This window comes from Microcebus murinus, chromosome 12, assembly GCF_040939455.1.
Source record: "Microcebus murinus isolate Inina chromosome 12, M.murinus_Inina_mat1.0, whole genome shotgun sequence".
Lineage (NCBI taxonomy): Eukaryota > Metazoa > Chordata > Mammalia > Primates > Cheirogaleidae > Microcebus > Microcebus murinus.
This window is the reverse complement of record NC_134115.1, coordinates 92,045,474-92,058,609: the sequence shown is the minus strand read 5'-3', so window position 1 is coordinate 92,058,609 and position 13,136 is coordinate 92,045,474. Positions and strand designations below refer to the sequence as shown.

At 55.2% G+C, this 13,136-nt stretch overlaps 1 protein-coding gene across 1 annotated transcript; it reads right to left on the bottom strand.

The window, feature by feature from the left end:
* Positions 1-2,099: 2,099 nt before the first annotated feature.
* ZMYND19 (zinc finger MYND-type containing 19) lies at positions 2,100-10,224 on the bottom strand. The gene is made up of 6 exons (XM_012784439.2): positions 9,918-10,224; positions 8,521-8,580; positions 7,530-7,636; positions 6,711-6,851; positions 2,984-3,164; positions 2,100-2,707 (listed from the first exon to the last, which is right to left on the bottom strand). Exons 1-6 carry the CDS (start codon positions 9,966-9,968, stop codon positions 2,564-2,566), a joined length of 684 nt encoding a protein of 227 aa, XP_012639893.1. The 5' UTR covers positions 9,969-10,224; the 3' UTR covers positions 2,100-2,563.
* Positions 10,225-13,136: the final 2,912 nt, after the last annotated feature.

Here is a 13,136-nt window from a genome sequence, read left to right as displayed (position 1 = left end):
TCAGACCTGCACACTACCTTCCTCAGCCCAGTCACTTTGGGCACCTGTCTTTCAACGCAATTTTCCAAAGACCCTCTGCAGAACGAGGTAGCCCTTGCTGGTCAGCAGACTTGGACAGGATCAAGTGCCAATGTGTCCACTCCCCTGGGGATATAGGGGACAGCCTGCACTGTGTGCCTCATCCCCAAGCTTGTTTGAACGAAGATCACCTGAGGGAACTCAAGGCCCCTTGCCCTCAGACTGCCCAGAATCCCAACATGCCAACCTACCTGAGATCTCCATCCAAACAGTCCTGGCCACAGCTAGACTCTGGAAGAAGGAAAATTACCCCAGCCCTGGGAACGTCCTCAGAACTTGAGCCAACTGCTATCTACAGGAACCACTATCTCTTAGGAAATACATATTCTCCCCTTTCCTGATGGCTTTCACCTACCCAGCAAAAACCATCCCTGACCCTCACAGCAGCAAAGGGTGGCTTCTTAGTGCAAGCTCAATATAGGCACATGGAGTTCTCTAAGCTCCAGAAAACCCTTCAGGGGATGGCAAACAGACGTTGCTGTCACCTGTTTTTAGCATCCTGTTTTTCAGTGCCCCAGGGCACTGCAAGAGAAGCTACTGGAGCCCAGCATGGTGGCTCATGCCTGTAATCCTAGCACTCTGGGAGGCCGAGGCAGGCGAATTGCTTGAGGTCAGGAGTTCGAAACCAGCCTGAGCTAAACCCCATCTCTACTAAAAATAGACAAAGAAATTAATTGACCAACTAAATATATATATATACAAAAAATTAGCTGGGCATGGTGGCGCATGCCTGTAATTCCAGCTACTCGGGAGGCTGGGGCAGTAGGATTGCTTGAGCCCAGGAGATTGAGGTTGCCGTGAGCTAGGCTGATGCCATGACACTCAGTCTAGCCTGGGCAACAAAGTGAGATTCTGTCTCAAAAAAAGAAAAGAAGCTACTGCTAACTCTGCTTACAGACCAAAGGCCACCAGAGGGCTATGCCTAGCCAGGGCAGCAATGAGTATACACAAGGCATCCTGGTATGTGGCAGAGAAGCTGCAAGAGGGAAAAGCGTGGCAGGAGCCTGCAGGACCAAGACAGGGCCAGGCTGCCCTACGCCTGACAGGTCAGAGTTGGAATGGCCAGACTTCCTGCTCCCAGGAAGTAAAGCCTCTGGGCAGGATGGCTGGTTAGACCTCAAGACAGGGAAGACACCAGCCACATAGCCTGACCTGTTTCTCCAGGGTGGCTCTCCACAGACAAGATGATTCCCCAAAGGGAGGGTTATCCTGGCCGCCCAGCACCCTCCCCCAATCTGCTCCAACTAACAGGTAGTACAGCAGCAGGCTGGCTGGGCAGACAAAAGATGGGACAGAGGCAGCACTGGGCAGCAGCTCTCACTGTGGAGCCCCAGCCACTCATGTATAAATCACAGTGAGATTCACCAATGTTGGAGCCTAGCGCATTACACACTCAGTAACACAGTGGCCACCCTCCTTGAACACCTCCAGCACTCAGTCCTCCTGCAGGACAAGAATGGGCCTGGGTCTCATACATGCTCCTGGGCCAGACTCTAGAAAGGTCTGAGCATACTGTGCTCCTCAGAAGAGCTGGCAGACAGTTAGGACAGTCCTCTCAACCCAGATCCACCCTGAATCCCTGATTCTACTCAAAAGTAATCTCACCCTAGACCAGGTACAGTGGCTCACACCTGTAATCTTAGCACTCTGGGAGGCTGAGGGGAGAGGATTGCTCAAGGTCAAGAGTTTGAAACCAGCCTGAGCAAGAGCGAGACCCCATCTCTACTAAAAATAGAAATTAATTGGCCAAGTAAAAATATATATAGAAAAATTAGCCGGGCATGGTGGCGCATGCCTGTAGCTGTAGCCCCAGCTACTCAGGAGGCTGAGGCAGAGGGATTGCTTGAGCCTAGGGGTTTGAGGTTGCTGTGAGCTAGGCTGACACCACGGCACTCTAGTGCCAGCAAGAGTGAGACTCTGTCTCAAAAACAAAAACAAAAAAAAACAACAAAAAAGAAAGTAATCTCACCCTAAGCAGCAGAGGGAGTGAAGCAGAGCGCAGAGAACGGCGGAGACGCGAGATGATTCCACCCCTTTACTCTGACCCTTTGGACACAACTCCCATGCAGGCCGTGCTCCATGGGGATCCCGACACCCAGGAGGAAGCTTTGGCTACATGACAGTTTTCAGACATGTGGCCCGTTTGCCATTTGAGGATTACAGCAAATGATTCTATTGGTAATTTCTACCCCTCCCGCTGCCTCCCCCCCACCAAAAAAAAACTGTACATGAGTTTACAAACATATTAACATATAAATAATGAGAAACGTCCTGGCGGGAGCCTCCCCAGTTGTCTCTGCTGGAGATTAACACTGGTGCGGGTGCTGTCCCGCAAACTGTGCGTGACATCGGGAGTCTCATGGTGGCTGTTCTGGGCCAGCAGCTGGCTTTTCTCATGCCTCTAGGTTCAACCACCAGTAGTCTGTCTGCTGTGCCCAAGGAAGAGCCCAGAGCCGCGAGCATGAGGCAGTAGCTCCATTGCCAGTCATCGCTCCGGCTCGAGCTCGTGCTGGAAGGGACGCTTCCTCTCCCGACAGTGCTTCTTGTGGGCCGGCCAGTCTTTCTGCTGGCACTGGGAACCGCAGTATCGGGCCACCTGGCAGCGCCCACAGATGTTGAACTCTCGTAGCTGAAACACAGAGCACCGTGGCCTCACTGTCTCACCTGGGAAGCCATATGGGTGGAAGCTACATCCTGGAATCTGGAAAGACCTGGCAAAACTCCAGGGACTGAGGCTGAAGGACCTGGGCCCTGGTTAGGCCAACTCAACAGCAAAAGGAGAGCTGCTTAGGGGATAGGGGCAGCCAGTGGTCTGCTGGGACGAGCTCCGCAAGGAGGGGGACGGGACCCAAACCAAGGCAAGCCTCAGAGTGAAGGTGGCCACACCTTACGGCAGCACACCTACCTGCTTCTCGATCACTGTGCAAGGTGGGTAATGGCACTCGTAGTAGGTGCAGGAATTCTCCTCCTCTTCCACCACGTCCCCATTGGCGTTATAGTACCGGGTCACATTTAGGACAGGGAACTGCTCTTCTATGGGGTCTGTGGGAAGCTGCTGAATTGCAAGCCAATACAAGCTTTGCTCCCTTAAACAAAGAACCAGACACTTCAGTGCAGTTCAGCCAGAAAGCATCAACACACAGGGAGATGACATCACAAATGGAGATGTCCTCCTGCCCAGGACACCCCATCCGAATTTTCATTATAGCAACTTGATTTTTCTCAGGGTCACCCCTACTGCATGTGCTTATCACTATGTGACATTAAACACTCTGTATGTTTTGTCTCCCACTAACACAGAAGCACTGCCACAGCTGTCACACTCTCCCCGATACCTGGGACTGATGAGCACATGGCAGTCATAGGCCCAGCCACTCAGGACCCTGGGCAAGACCAGTTATTCCCTCTCCTGCCCTGGACCCTCAGAGGTGCCCACTACTGCTCCCTTCCCCCTCCCAGTCCCCTTCCCCTTCCACGATGTAAGCTGCCCTATGTCCTTCCAAAAACTCTTTAGTGGGCCAAATGCTTGCAACTGAAGATTCCCACCAAGAACTGAGGTCAGAAAGCATGTGCTGCATGTGGCAGGTGGAAGGCCCACACGGAAGGAGCAGAGCAGCTGCTAAGTGACCCTCCACCCAGCCCATTCTCAATGGAAGCCAGATCCTGGGGGACGTGACTAAAAAGGGGAAGGGGCAGGATGGGGAAGATACAGCTGCTCTCCGAGCCCTTTGGTGAAGTCCTGAGAGACAGAAGCAAGTTTCAGACGCAGCCAGCTTTTGAATGCAGAATGGGAAGAATATACACCTTTGCCAAGAGGCCACTTTAGTCAGTGGCTGAGCTGACCTTGTGGCCTCACACTGACACAGTGCCAGTAAAGCAGAAAGCTCAGGTCTGGGAAAATCCTGTATCCTACTCCAGATGTGACAAAGACCCCACCATAAAGAGCCAGCCCATGTGGAGCCCACAAGCCAAGAACCAGGACACATAGCACCTGGCCAGCTGGGACTTCAGGCCCTTCAAGCTCACCTAGATGGCCATGCCTGATCATCCCTGAGCCAACCTGGGCCCACCTCCACCAGAAGGGCTTATCTTGGAGTGGCCATGGAGAACGGGCCATGGAGGGGCAGCTAGGCCAGCTGATCAGGAACATCAGCCCACTGCCCCTTTTTCCAAACAGATATTCTTTTTTTTTTTTTTGAGACAGAGTCTCACTTTGTTGCCCAGGCTAGAGTGAGTGCCGTGGCATCAGCCTAGCTCACAGCAAACTCAAACTCTTGGGCTCAAGCGATCCTGCTGCCTCAACCTCCAGAGCAGCTGGGACTACAGGCATGCATGACCATACCCAGCTAATTTTCTTCTATATATATTAGTTGGCCAATTAATTTCTTTCTATTTATAGTAGAGACAGGGTCTCGCTCTTGCTCAGGCTGGTTTCGAACTCCTGACCTCGAGCAATCCGCCCGCCTCGGCCTCCCAGAGTGCTAGATTACAGGCATGAGCCCCCTTGCCCAGCCCAAACAGATATTCTTAACTGCAATTATCTCCTCTCACAACTATAAAGAGTGTTCAAAGGAGTGAGTCTAACATTCTGCCGCAGGCTGGCCAGACTGTAAGTCAGGTGAAGACGTGGCTGAACCATGGCAGAGACAGACGCCACGGCCAGGTGGAGTGGTGGACAGTGGGAGGACTCACCAATTCAGGGGAGGGCACGTCCCAGCACATGCACTGAACACACACTAACCTGGGATGACTGAGGGACAAATGCTATGGGTGCTGGCTCTACCCTCCAAGCACCCCCACCCTTCTGTCTGATGACATACCCTGGCTGCTTCTGAAGAAAGAGCCCTCCCCAGCCCCAGTGTAGAAAAGTGAATCAAAGCAAGCTCACTAGAATGGATCCTGGGACTTCCTCAGCTGCCACCAGGTCAGGAAACACACCTCATTCCACAGGTGGTGAGTAGCCACAGTGCCCACTCCACCTCCCGCAGCAGCCAATGAAGGGACAGTATCGGAGGAGGTGGTGGTGTCCCCAGCTCTCCGCATTTTAGTCTGGGCAACAATAAGTGCTCTATCTGTGCTTCAACCAAATTCATCTCAGTTTCTGTTACTTGCAACCAGAAGTCCAGACTTACATAATCCCCAAAAGGATAAAAATCCTATTCAACTATTTTAAAAGGATCAGCGTCACTTAAAAGCAATATGAGAGAATTAAAAGGAACAAACCACTAGCCCAGCTGAGGGCAACAGACACTCGTAGGCTCTACCTCTACCCTGCAGAAGCCTGGTTAGGGAGTTACAAGGGTGTGGTTTACAGGGTGCCTCTCCCGAACTGCAGCAGCACCGGAGAGGCAGGAGCAGCAGTTTCAGTGTGGCCTTCTGAAGGCCTGGGTACTGTCCCCTTACATCCCCAACCACCACCTGCCAGGTACTCCCACCATTCCTACCTCTGCTGCACAGAACCCTGGCATGAACCTCTGAGGTGACAACTGCAAAGATTCCACTCACAGCTGCCAACCAAGCCCGAAACACTGAACCTTACCAAGGTCACTAACAAGCATCTGCTCGGCCAGTCATCTCTGCCCATGTTAGGAAAGGCTGCCCAGAGGCTTGAGGACACGAACAGGACCCCCTCCGATCATGTCAGCTATGCCAGTGCGGCCAGGGACTCACCGGCTCAATTCAGCTCCCAATCCCCATCCTCAGCTCTTCCCAAGGGTTCTGCCAAGCTCACAGCTGGGCTGATAGTGGGGACAGTAGGAACTACCCTCACAAGTGGGAAGCCTGTGCCTAGCACTGTTTTCAGGACCACAGGGAGGTGGGAAGATGAGAGGCCAAGCCCCTGAACCACATGGTCCTGATTCCTTTAAACTACTGCTGAGGGAAAATTATTTAGGAAAAAGAACATGAAAAAAAGACTCATCTGTGTGCATAAGGAGGAATCCCAAGATGAAGAAGGCTGATATTCTTCAGAGGTGCAGAGCAGAAGCCCCCCTCCCACAGGGGCCTGAGCCAGCCCTGCCCTGGGGCAGGCAGCCCTCCCCCAACTTCATCACACCACCTAAAAGGAGGTTCCTAGAGCCAGTTATTAGATCAACCCAAAAAGATCATCATAAAAACCCTTCCCACTCCTACTAAGAAAAGAGGATCTCATGCTTTGGGGAAAAATAATAAAGATTCCAGGCCGGGCGCAGTGGCTCACGCCTGTAATCCTAGCACTCTGGGAGGCCGAGGTGGGCGGATTGCTCAAGGTCAGGAGTTCGAAACCAGCCTGAGCAAGAGCGAGACCCTGTCTCTACTATAAATAAAAACTAATTGGCCAACTAATATATATAGAAAAAATTAGCCAGGCATGGTGGCACACGCCTGTAGACCCAGCTATTTGGGAGGCTGAGGCAGCAGGATTGCTTGAGCCCAGGAGTTTGAGGTTGCTGTGAGCTAGGCTGATGTCACGGCACTCACTCTAGCCTGGGCAACAAAGTGAGACTCTGTCTCAAAAAAAAAAGATTCCAAAACACATAAAAGTATCAGGGCACAAAGTAGGAACACAGGCCCCTGCTGGTAACAAGAGCTTGGAGGCAGCTGTCCTCAGAAGACGTCTCTTCCTGGCATCGCCAAGTCCCCAAAAGACCCACCTTTGTTTGCTGGAGGTCTCTTCCGCTTTAGGCCGCCAGCCCCATGGCACCAGCTGCAGGTTGTCCAGGCGATTGTCCACAGTCACAGCGTTGAGATGCACCACCTGAAACCCAGGAGCGACGCCTCCCCTGTGTCGCTCCCTAGGAAACAGACAACTCTCTAGCTTGCCACTTCGACCCTCATAAATATTTCTGGTTAAGCATGAAAGACCAACCAGGACATGTCAGCCATGTGATCTGATCTGGCACCTCATCCTACTCGTGAAGGCACATTAGGAGGACGCTGCTGAGGGAAATCCAAGTGCTCAGTCTGTGGCCCACAGGACAGGGCCCACGTTGATGACTCAGCCGCTAGTCAGAGCTAGACTCAGAGAGCCAAGTTTGGAGTCCAAGAGCCATCTGAACAGACAGCCTAGAGACAGCTCCCCATCTGAGTGTTCCAAACATTTCAGAACCCTACCACACACACCAAGGAGAGACAGCTACCTTCCCAGGGAGGTAGCCCTTTCCCCATATCCCACCAACAAGTTCAGCGAAACTCAGCTGAAAGCAGACCCCACCACACCACACCCCCAGGAGGCCAGTCCAGAGCAAGTCCTCCTCAGAAAGTTCACTTGGTATTTGAAGTACCACAATATCTACATTAGTCATTCCTTTCCATTAGCGGCAAAAGTCACAAAAATAACTGAGAGACTTTGGGAAGGTGAGGCCAGTCTAAGATAGGGGAAGGGGGTTCTACTACCTCCAAGCATCCCATGCCCGTGAGAGCTCACACAGCACCCCTGTGGTGGCAGACAAAGGCAGCTGGGAAATACCCACCACAGCAGCTCATGGAGGAGTCTTCCAGCTCCCCTTCCCCGGTTTTTGTCAAAGGCATACGCAAATATCTTAGCACCATTTCCATCCGCATCAACTTCCATTCGGGCCTGGAAATAACGAGGAAAATATCTGTTAAAAGGCCTCCAATTTTCAGCAACATTTCACATCCCTCTCAGAAGAAAAGAGGCCAGAGGGACGAACGCCAGCCCTGCTTCTGGGACCCTGGGGGAGAGCAGAAGTTCCCAGACGCACAGCGCCAAGACGACAGCCATGTCCCAACAACCACCCTGTCTACTTGGGCAAGGAAGACCCATGAATAACTCTTTGCAAAATTCTATGGACACAGAGAAATAAATCTTCCTACCCTTAAAAAAAGCCCACGACCCAGTGAGACAGAGAAACCCTTGAACAAGTAACTGCTGTAACGTGTGAAGCACTGAAGGAAAAGTGTGGTGAGGGAGGCCACCGGCTCCTGGAGGCTTCCGAGGACACAGCAGGCAAAGGCCAGCAGCAGGAATAGGAGCTTCTCACGTAGGGAATGCTGGGAAGGGGCAGGAGACCACATGCAGCGGAGAATGGGAAGCAACTGCACAGCCAGGAGGGGCTGGTGGGGCTGGGGCCAGGGCCACAGAAAAGGTGAGCTGGCACTAAGGAACAGCTTGTCTGAGTTAACATTCAATCACAAACACGACAAAACGTAATTTGCTTTCAGGAAGAGCCAGCAGCCAGAGTAACAACAGGGAAAGACCAGTGTCTCAGAGGCAACCTGGAGCTGCAAGGGAGCGAGGGGCCAGTGAGCTCCACTTGGCAGTGATGGTCAGGTTCTACCCAGACCTGGATTTTGGACATAGTAGCTGAGGGGGTCACAGGCCAGCACCAGATGTCCACTTGTGAAGCTGCCTGCTCTCATAGCACAGGGAAGAAAACTCATTCTTCATGGTCTTTCCAAGGGACTGACCAAAAGCAGCAGCGATGGAACAGCCATCCTTACCTCAAAGGAGTAGCTCTCCACCAGCGGGATGTCTTGTTCATCTATCAGCGTGTATTTGGTCTGGAAATTAACCACATGTTTCAAACCATTACATGTGTGATCTGCATGAAATACAGTAACATCATAACCAGTAACAGACAGAAGCAGTTGCGTTTCCTCATGAAGGAGAAAGAAACTACATGCCTCTTCAGACTGAGATACATCAGCAAGCAGTCTGCGGCCAAACGCAGGTGGATCATCAAAAGCAGTTACTGCCCACTTTAGTCTGTACCAGAGAAGCAAGTACCAGGCTTTAAAACCCACCCCCACAACACTAACCACAGTAAGTGGCACTTAACTCTAGTCAAAGTTTCACTGGAGTAGACAGAAGGGTCCAGCCAGGATTGAGGCAGAACAAATAAAAGGTGTCAATTAGTGTTTATTAAGCTAGAGTGTTCCCTGAATCATTTTTAGATTTTTGTTTGTCTGCAATGTTAAAGTTTTGAGGGATGACAATGCAGTCAGTCACTGAATCCAAAGGGGTCTCAGCTAACTGAGGAGCCGCCTCCCCCCAGTCAGAAAACCACATCCCAATAGTCCCTGCCTGAGACCTTGAGGAGGGGCAAGAAATGGGAACAGGGCCCAAAACGGGCCAGTCTCACTCTCGGAAGTTTCACTTCTCGGATCTGAACCCGTTTTACCATAATCTGGCTGCATCTCTCCCGCCAAAGCTGCAGCCAATGGGGAGGGGAACAGGGTTCCCATCCAGGGTAAGGTCTCTGGCTGCTGCAACTGCACAGGCAGCTCCTAGAAACAGCAGAGCCTCAACGCCCACGTGTGCCACGGAAGCCCCAGCATCAAACACGCAGAGGGTGGGGGCCAGGTAAGGGGGAGAGGAGTAGAGGGGATCCCTGAGTCTGCAGCATCAGGGCCATGGCCTCCTCACCCCTGCTCTGGAGACGCATGAGTCTCAGCCAAGGGTTGGTCAAGTTAAAACGCGTCTGGAAGCTCTACTGCGACCTGGGAGCCACAGAACCCTCACATCAGACCCGTCTCAGCGAGAGATGGGAGGTGGCGCTGCCTCGGAAAGGGCGCTGTGTCCAAACCGAGCGGGCGCGGACGCAGCCCCGACGCCGCGCTAGGCCCCGGCTCGTAGGCACCGCCAGGGAGGCCTCGGGCGAACTCGGGCCGGACCGAGCGCCGCCGGAGGCGCGGGCCGCGCACCTCCGAACCCACCGCTGTACAGGGCCATGGCCTCCGCTCCGGCAGGGCCGGCCGACGGCAGCAAGGTGCGCCCGGAGCCCGCGGGTGTGCGCCCCGCCGGCCTGCGGGAGGAAGGCGGCGCCCGCGGGGACACGCAGCCGGGCCCGCGCAGCGTCCCCGCCCGCCCCGGCTCAGCCCGGCCCGGCCCCGCTCACCTTCCCGGCCACCCGGCCGAGCCGCACGATTCCCAATTTGAAGTCGGTCATGGCCGGGCCTGCGCTCTCGGCCGGCAGCGCCGCTCCCCCGGGAGGCGCCGGGCTGGGCCGGGGCCAGGACCGGGGCCAGGGCGAGGCCGCGGCGCGTCGGGGCTGGGGCGGGGGTCGGGGCCGGGCGGGCCCCGGGCGGGACGAGGCTGGGCCGGGCTCGGGCCGCCGCCGCCGCCTCGCGCCCGCCGGACCTGCCACGCGCCGCCGCCGCCGCCGCCGCCGCCGTCGCCGCCGCGCGCACCACAGCGAGCGGAGCTGAGGGGCGGGGCACGGCCGGGGACACACCCCCGGCCCGCCGCGGCCCGGCCAATCTCGGGGCGCGCATGGCGCTGGCCGGCGCGCGCCGCCACGCAGCGACCAATGGGAGAAGGGGTAGGGCGCCGGCGCGCTGAGGAGCTGAGCGAGCGCGGGGGAGGGGCGATACCGGGGGCGGCGCCTGCGCTGCCTGCCCGCGCGACGTCAGTTTCGCGGGAAGCTTTGTGCGGGCGGCGGGGCAGCTCGTTGGGAGGGCGTACCGGGAAGGCCGTTCTCGGCTTCGCTCGCCGCGACCCCATCATAAGCTGCGTCGGTCCGCAGCGCTGGGAAGAAGGAGGTGGCCCAAGCGGGCGACGCGCCGCCCAGCTGGGGCGACAGGAACAGGGGGCGAGGGGCATTGCTGTGGGGACGTGGGGAGGCTCCGAGGTGATTGTGGGGGACGCGTGGGGCGGGGCCGCTGTGGGGTCGCGAGGGCTGATGTGAAGGTGGGGAGCGTGGGGGCCGCTTCGGGGGCGGGGGTCGTCGAATTGTGGGTGGGGAGGGGGCGCATGTGGTGGGTCCACTGTGGGGGCGGGAGGGCCGCAGTGTGGGGAGTGGCGATGTGGGGGCGGGGTCGCGGACGGCTGACGTGAGGGTGCGGGAGAGGGGGGGCGCATGCGGTGGGCCCGCTGGGGGCAGGGGTCGTGGACGTGAGGGCAGGGATGGCGGCGTGCGTTCGGCCCGCTGTGGGGGCGGGGGAGGGGTGGCATGCGGTCGGCCCACAATAGAGGCGGGGGAGGGGCGGCATGCGGTGGGCCCTCTGTAGGGGCGGGAGCCCTTGATGTGGGGCTGTTGTTGGCGGGGAGGGCGGGAGTCGCCAGGACAGCTTGCCGCCCTCTTTTTCTCACCCAGCGGTTGTTGGCTGTCCGAGGTATTTTTTTTTTTTTTTTTTGAGACAGAGTCTTGCTTTGTTGTCCAGGCTAGAGTGAGTGCCGTGGCGTCAGCCTAGCTCACAGCAACCTCAAACTCTCTGGGCTCCAGTGATCCTTCTGCCTCAGCCTCCCGAGTAGCTGGGACTACAGGCATGCGCCACTATGCCCGGCTAATTTTATATATATATATCAGTTGGCCAATTAATTTCTTTCTATTTATACTAGAGACGGGGTCTCGCTCTTGCTCAGGCTGGTTTTGAACTCCTGACCTTGAGCAATCCGCCCGCCTCGGCCTCCCAAGAGCTAGGATTACAGGCGTGAGCCACAGCGCCCGGCCTGTCCGAGGTATTGACCGCTCTGCTGTCTACCCCACTGGCCCAACCGAGGATCACTGTGGCCGGGGGCTTTCCCGGGGCAGCCCATCCTTCGGCGACACCCGGTAACTCAGGTGTGGTGATGCGCCCAGGCGGCGACCAGCACTGGCTGTTGGAGCTGCCTGGTCCTAATCTTCCGACGCAGGAGCTGCAGAGGCCGAGGTGGTCCCATACTCCAGTGTGCGCCCCGGGGCTGAGTGGGGCCAGGGTGGAAGCCCGGCGGCCTGGACCGAGTGGGGAGAGGTCCTGTACTTGTGCTGCAGTTCAGCTGCCCAAGGGTAGGTTCCACTCTGCTTCTAGGGTGACCCCCAGGCACTTGAGGATCTCCACAGCCTCGCAGGGAAACCGCTATCTAGCTTGCTGGGTTCTGTTTCGGATACAGTGACTCAAGGGGCTGTGATTGCAAAGGATTTTCATGAACGAGGCCAGAAGTTCCATCTCTGGGCCTCCTGGGACTTGCTATTCCCCCCAGATACCCCAGAGGAGAGGAAGGGCTGGTAGGTCTTGGCCCACCATAGAGACATTGTGGTTCAGGCTGGTCCTTAATTAATCATAACATAGCTGTCTTACTAACCTCAAAGAGTTGTAAAGGTGTGATGAGATTATGAGAAAGTGCTTTGTGAAAAGAGGTTGGGCCTTACAGGGTGGAGCTTAGTGGGCGCTCCTACAGGACAGTTGAGAAAAACTGGTGTGTTAGTTCAGGTTCCCCCAAAGGTCAAATTGAAACAAGGATTTAAGTCCAAGATGTTTGTTTGAGAGGAGACCCCCAGGAAACACGAAGAGGGTCATGAGGCAGGGAAGGGGGTGCTATCATTGCATTTACTGTGGTAGGAGACAGTATAGAAACCATCTTCGGCACCTTCCAGAAGGGCAGGGGGTCAGTGCACTCACGCCCACACCCTGTTGCAGTCGTTGATTAGAGGCTTTGTTCTGGGAAGGTTGCTTCTTGGTTCTGCAGCCACAGCTGGGAAAACCTGCAAATGTTGAGCACATGTGGCTCAGCAGTATGGGCAGGGCCCACCTGGCTTGTGGACACCAATGTAGACCTCTGTGAGCAGCTTTGGCTGCCCATTCTAACCAAGTACAGTGAACATGGTAACCCTCACTTCTGGGTTTCCTGTGAGGCTGAAGTGAGGTAGCCCTCAGGCATGCCTTCCAACCTCCAGCAGCATCTGTCTCCTACAGACATATCCCCTAAAAAAAGAATCCTGGACCCCACATCCCCTTCTAGCTATTGCCTCATTTTCTTGATGAGAAATTTTTTCAGCAAAAGTTCTTGAAAGGGTTGTCTGTACTTGCTGTCTCTTCGTCTTCATATCTCCTAGTGAATCAACTCTCTATTGCTTCATAACAAACTACCACAAATACAGTGGCATAAAAAAACACAAATTTATTATCTCACAGTTTTGTGAGTTAGAAGTCCAGGTGGGTTTGGCTGGATTCTCTGCTCCAGGTCTCAAGACTGAAGTCAAGGTGTTAGATGGCCTGAACTCTCAGCTGAGGAGTCCAGGGGAGAATCTTCTGTATACTCATTCTGGTGGTTCCATGTGGTTGTGTGAGGTCCTAGTTTGCTGGCTTTTGGCCTGGGCTCTTTGTCAGCTTCCTGAGGCTGCCCGTATCTTCAAAGC

Coding starts and splice junctions, on each gene's coding strand:
- ZMYND19 (XM_012784439.2), bottom strand. CDS start 9,968: ATGACCGACTTCAAATTGGGAATCGTGCGGCTCGGCCGGGTGGCCGGG. Junction 6,852..7,529: donor CTCCTCCATGAGCTGCTGTG/GTGGGTATTTCC, acceptor TCTGTTTCCTAG/GGAGCGACACAGGGGAGGCG. Junction 3,165..6,710: donor GAGACCTCCAGCAAACAAAG/GTGGGTCTTTTG, acceptor TCTTTGTTTAAG/GGAGCAAAGCTTGTATTGGC.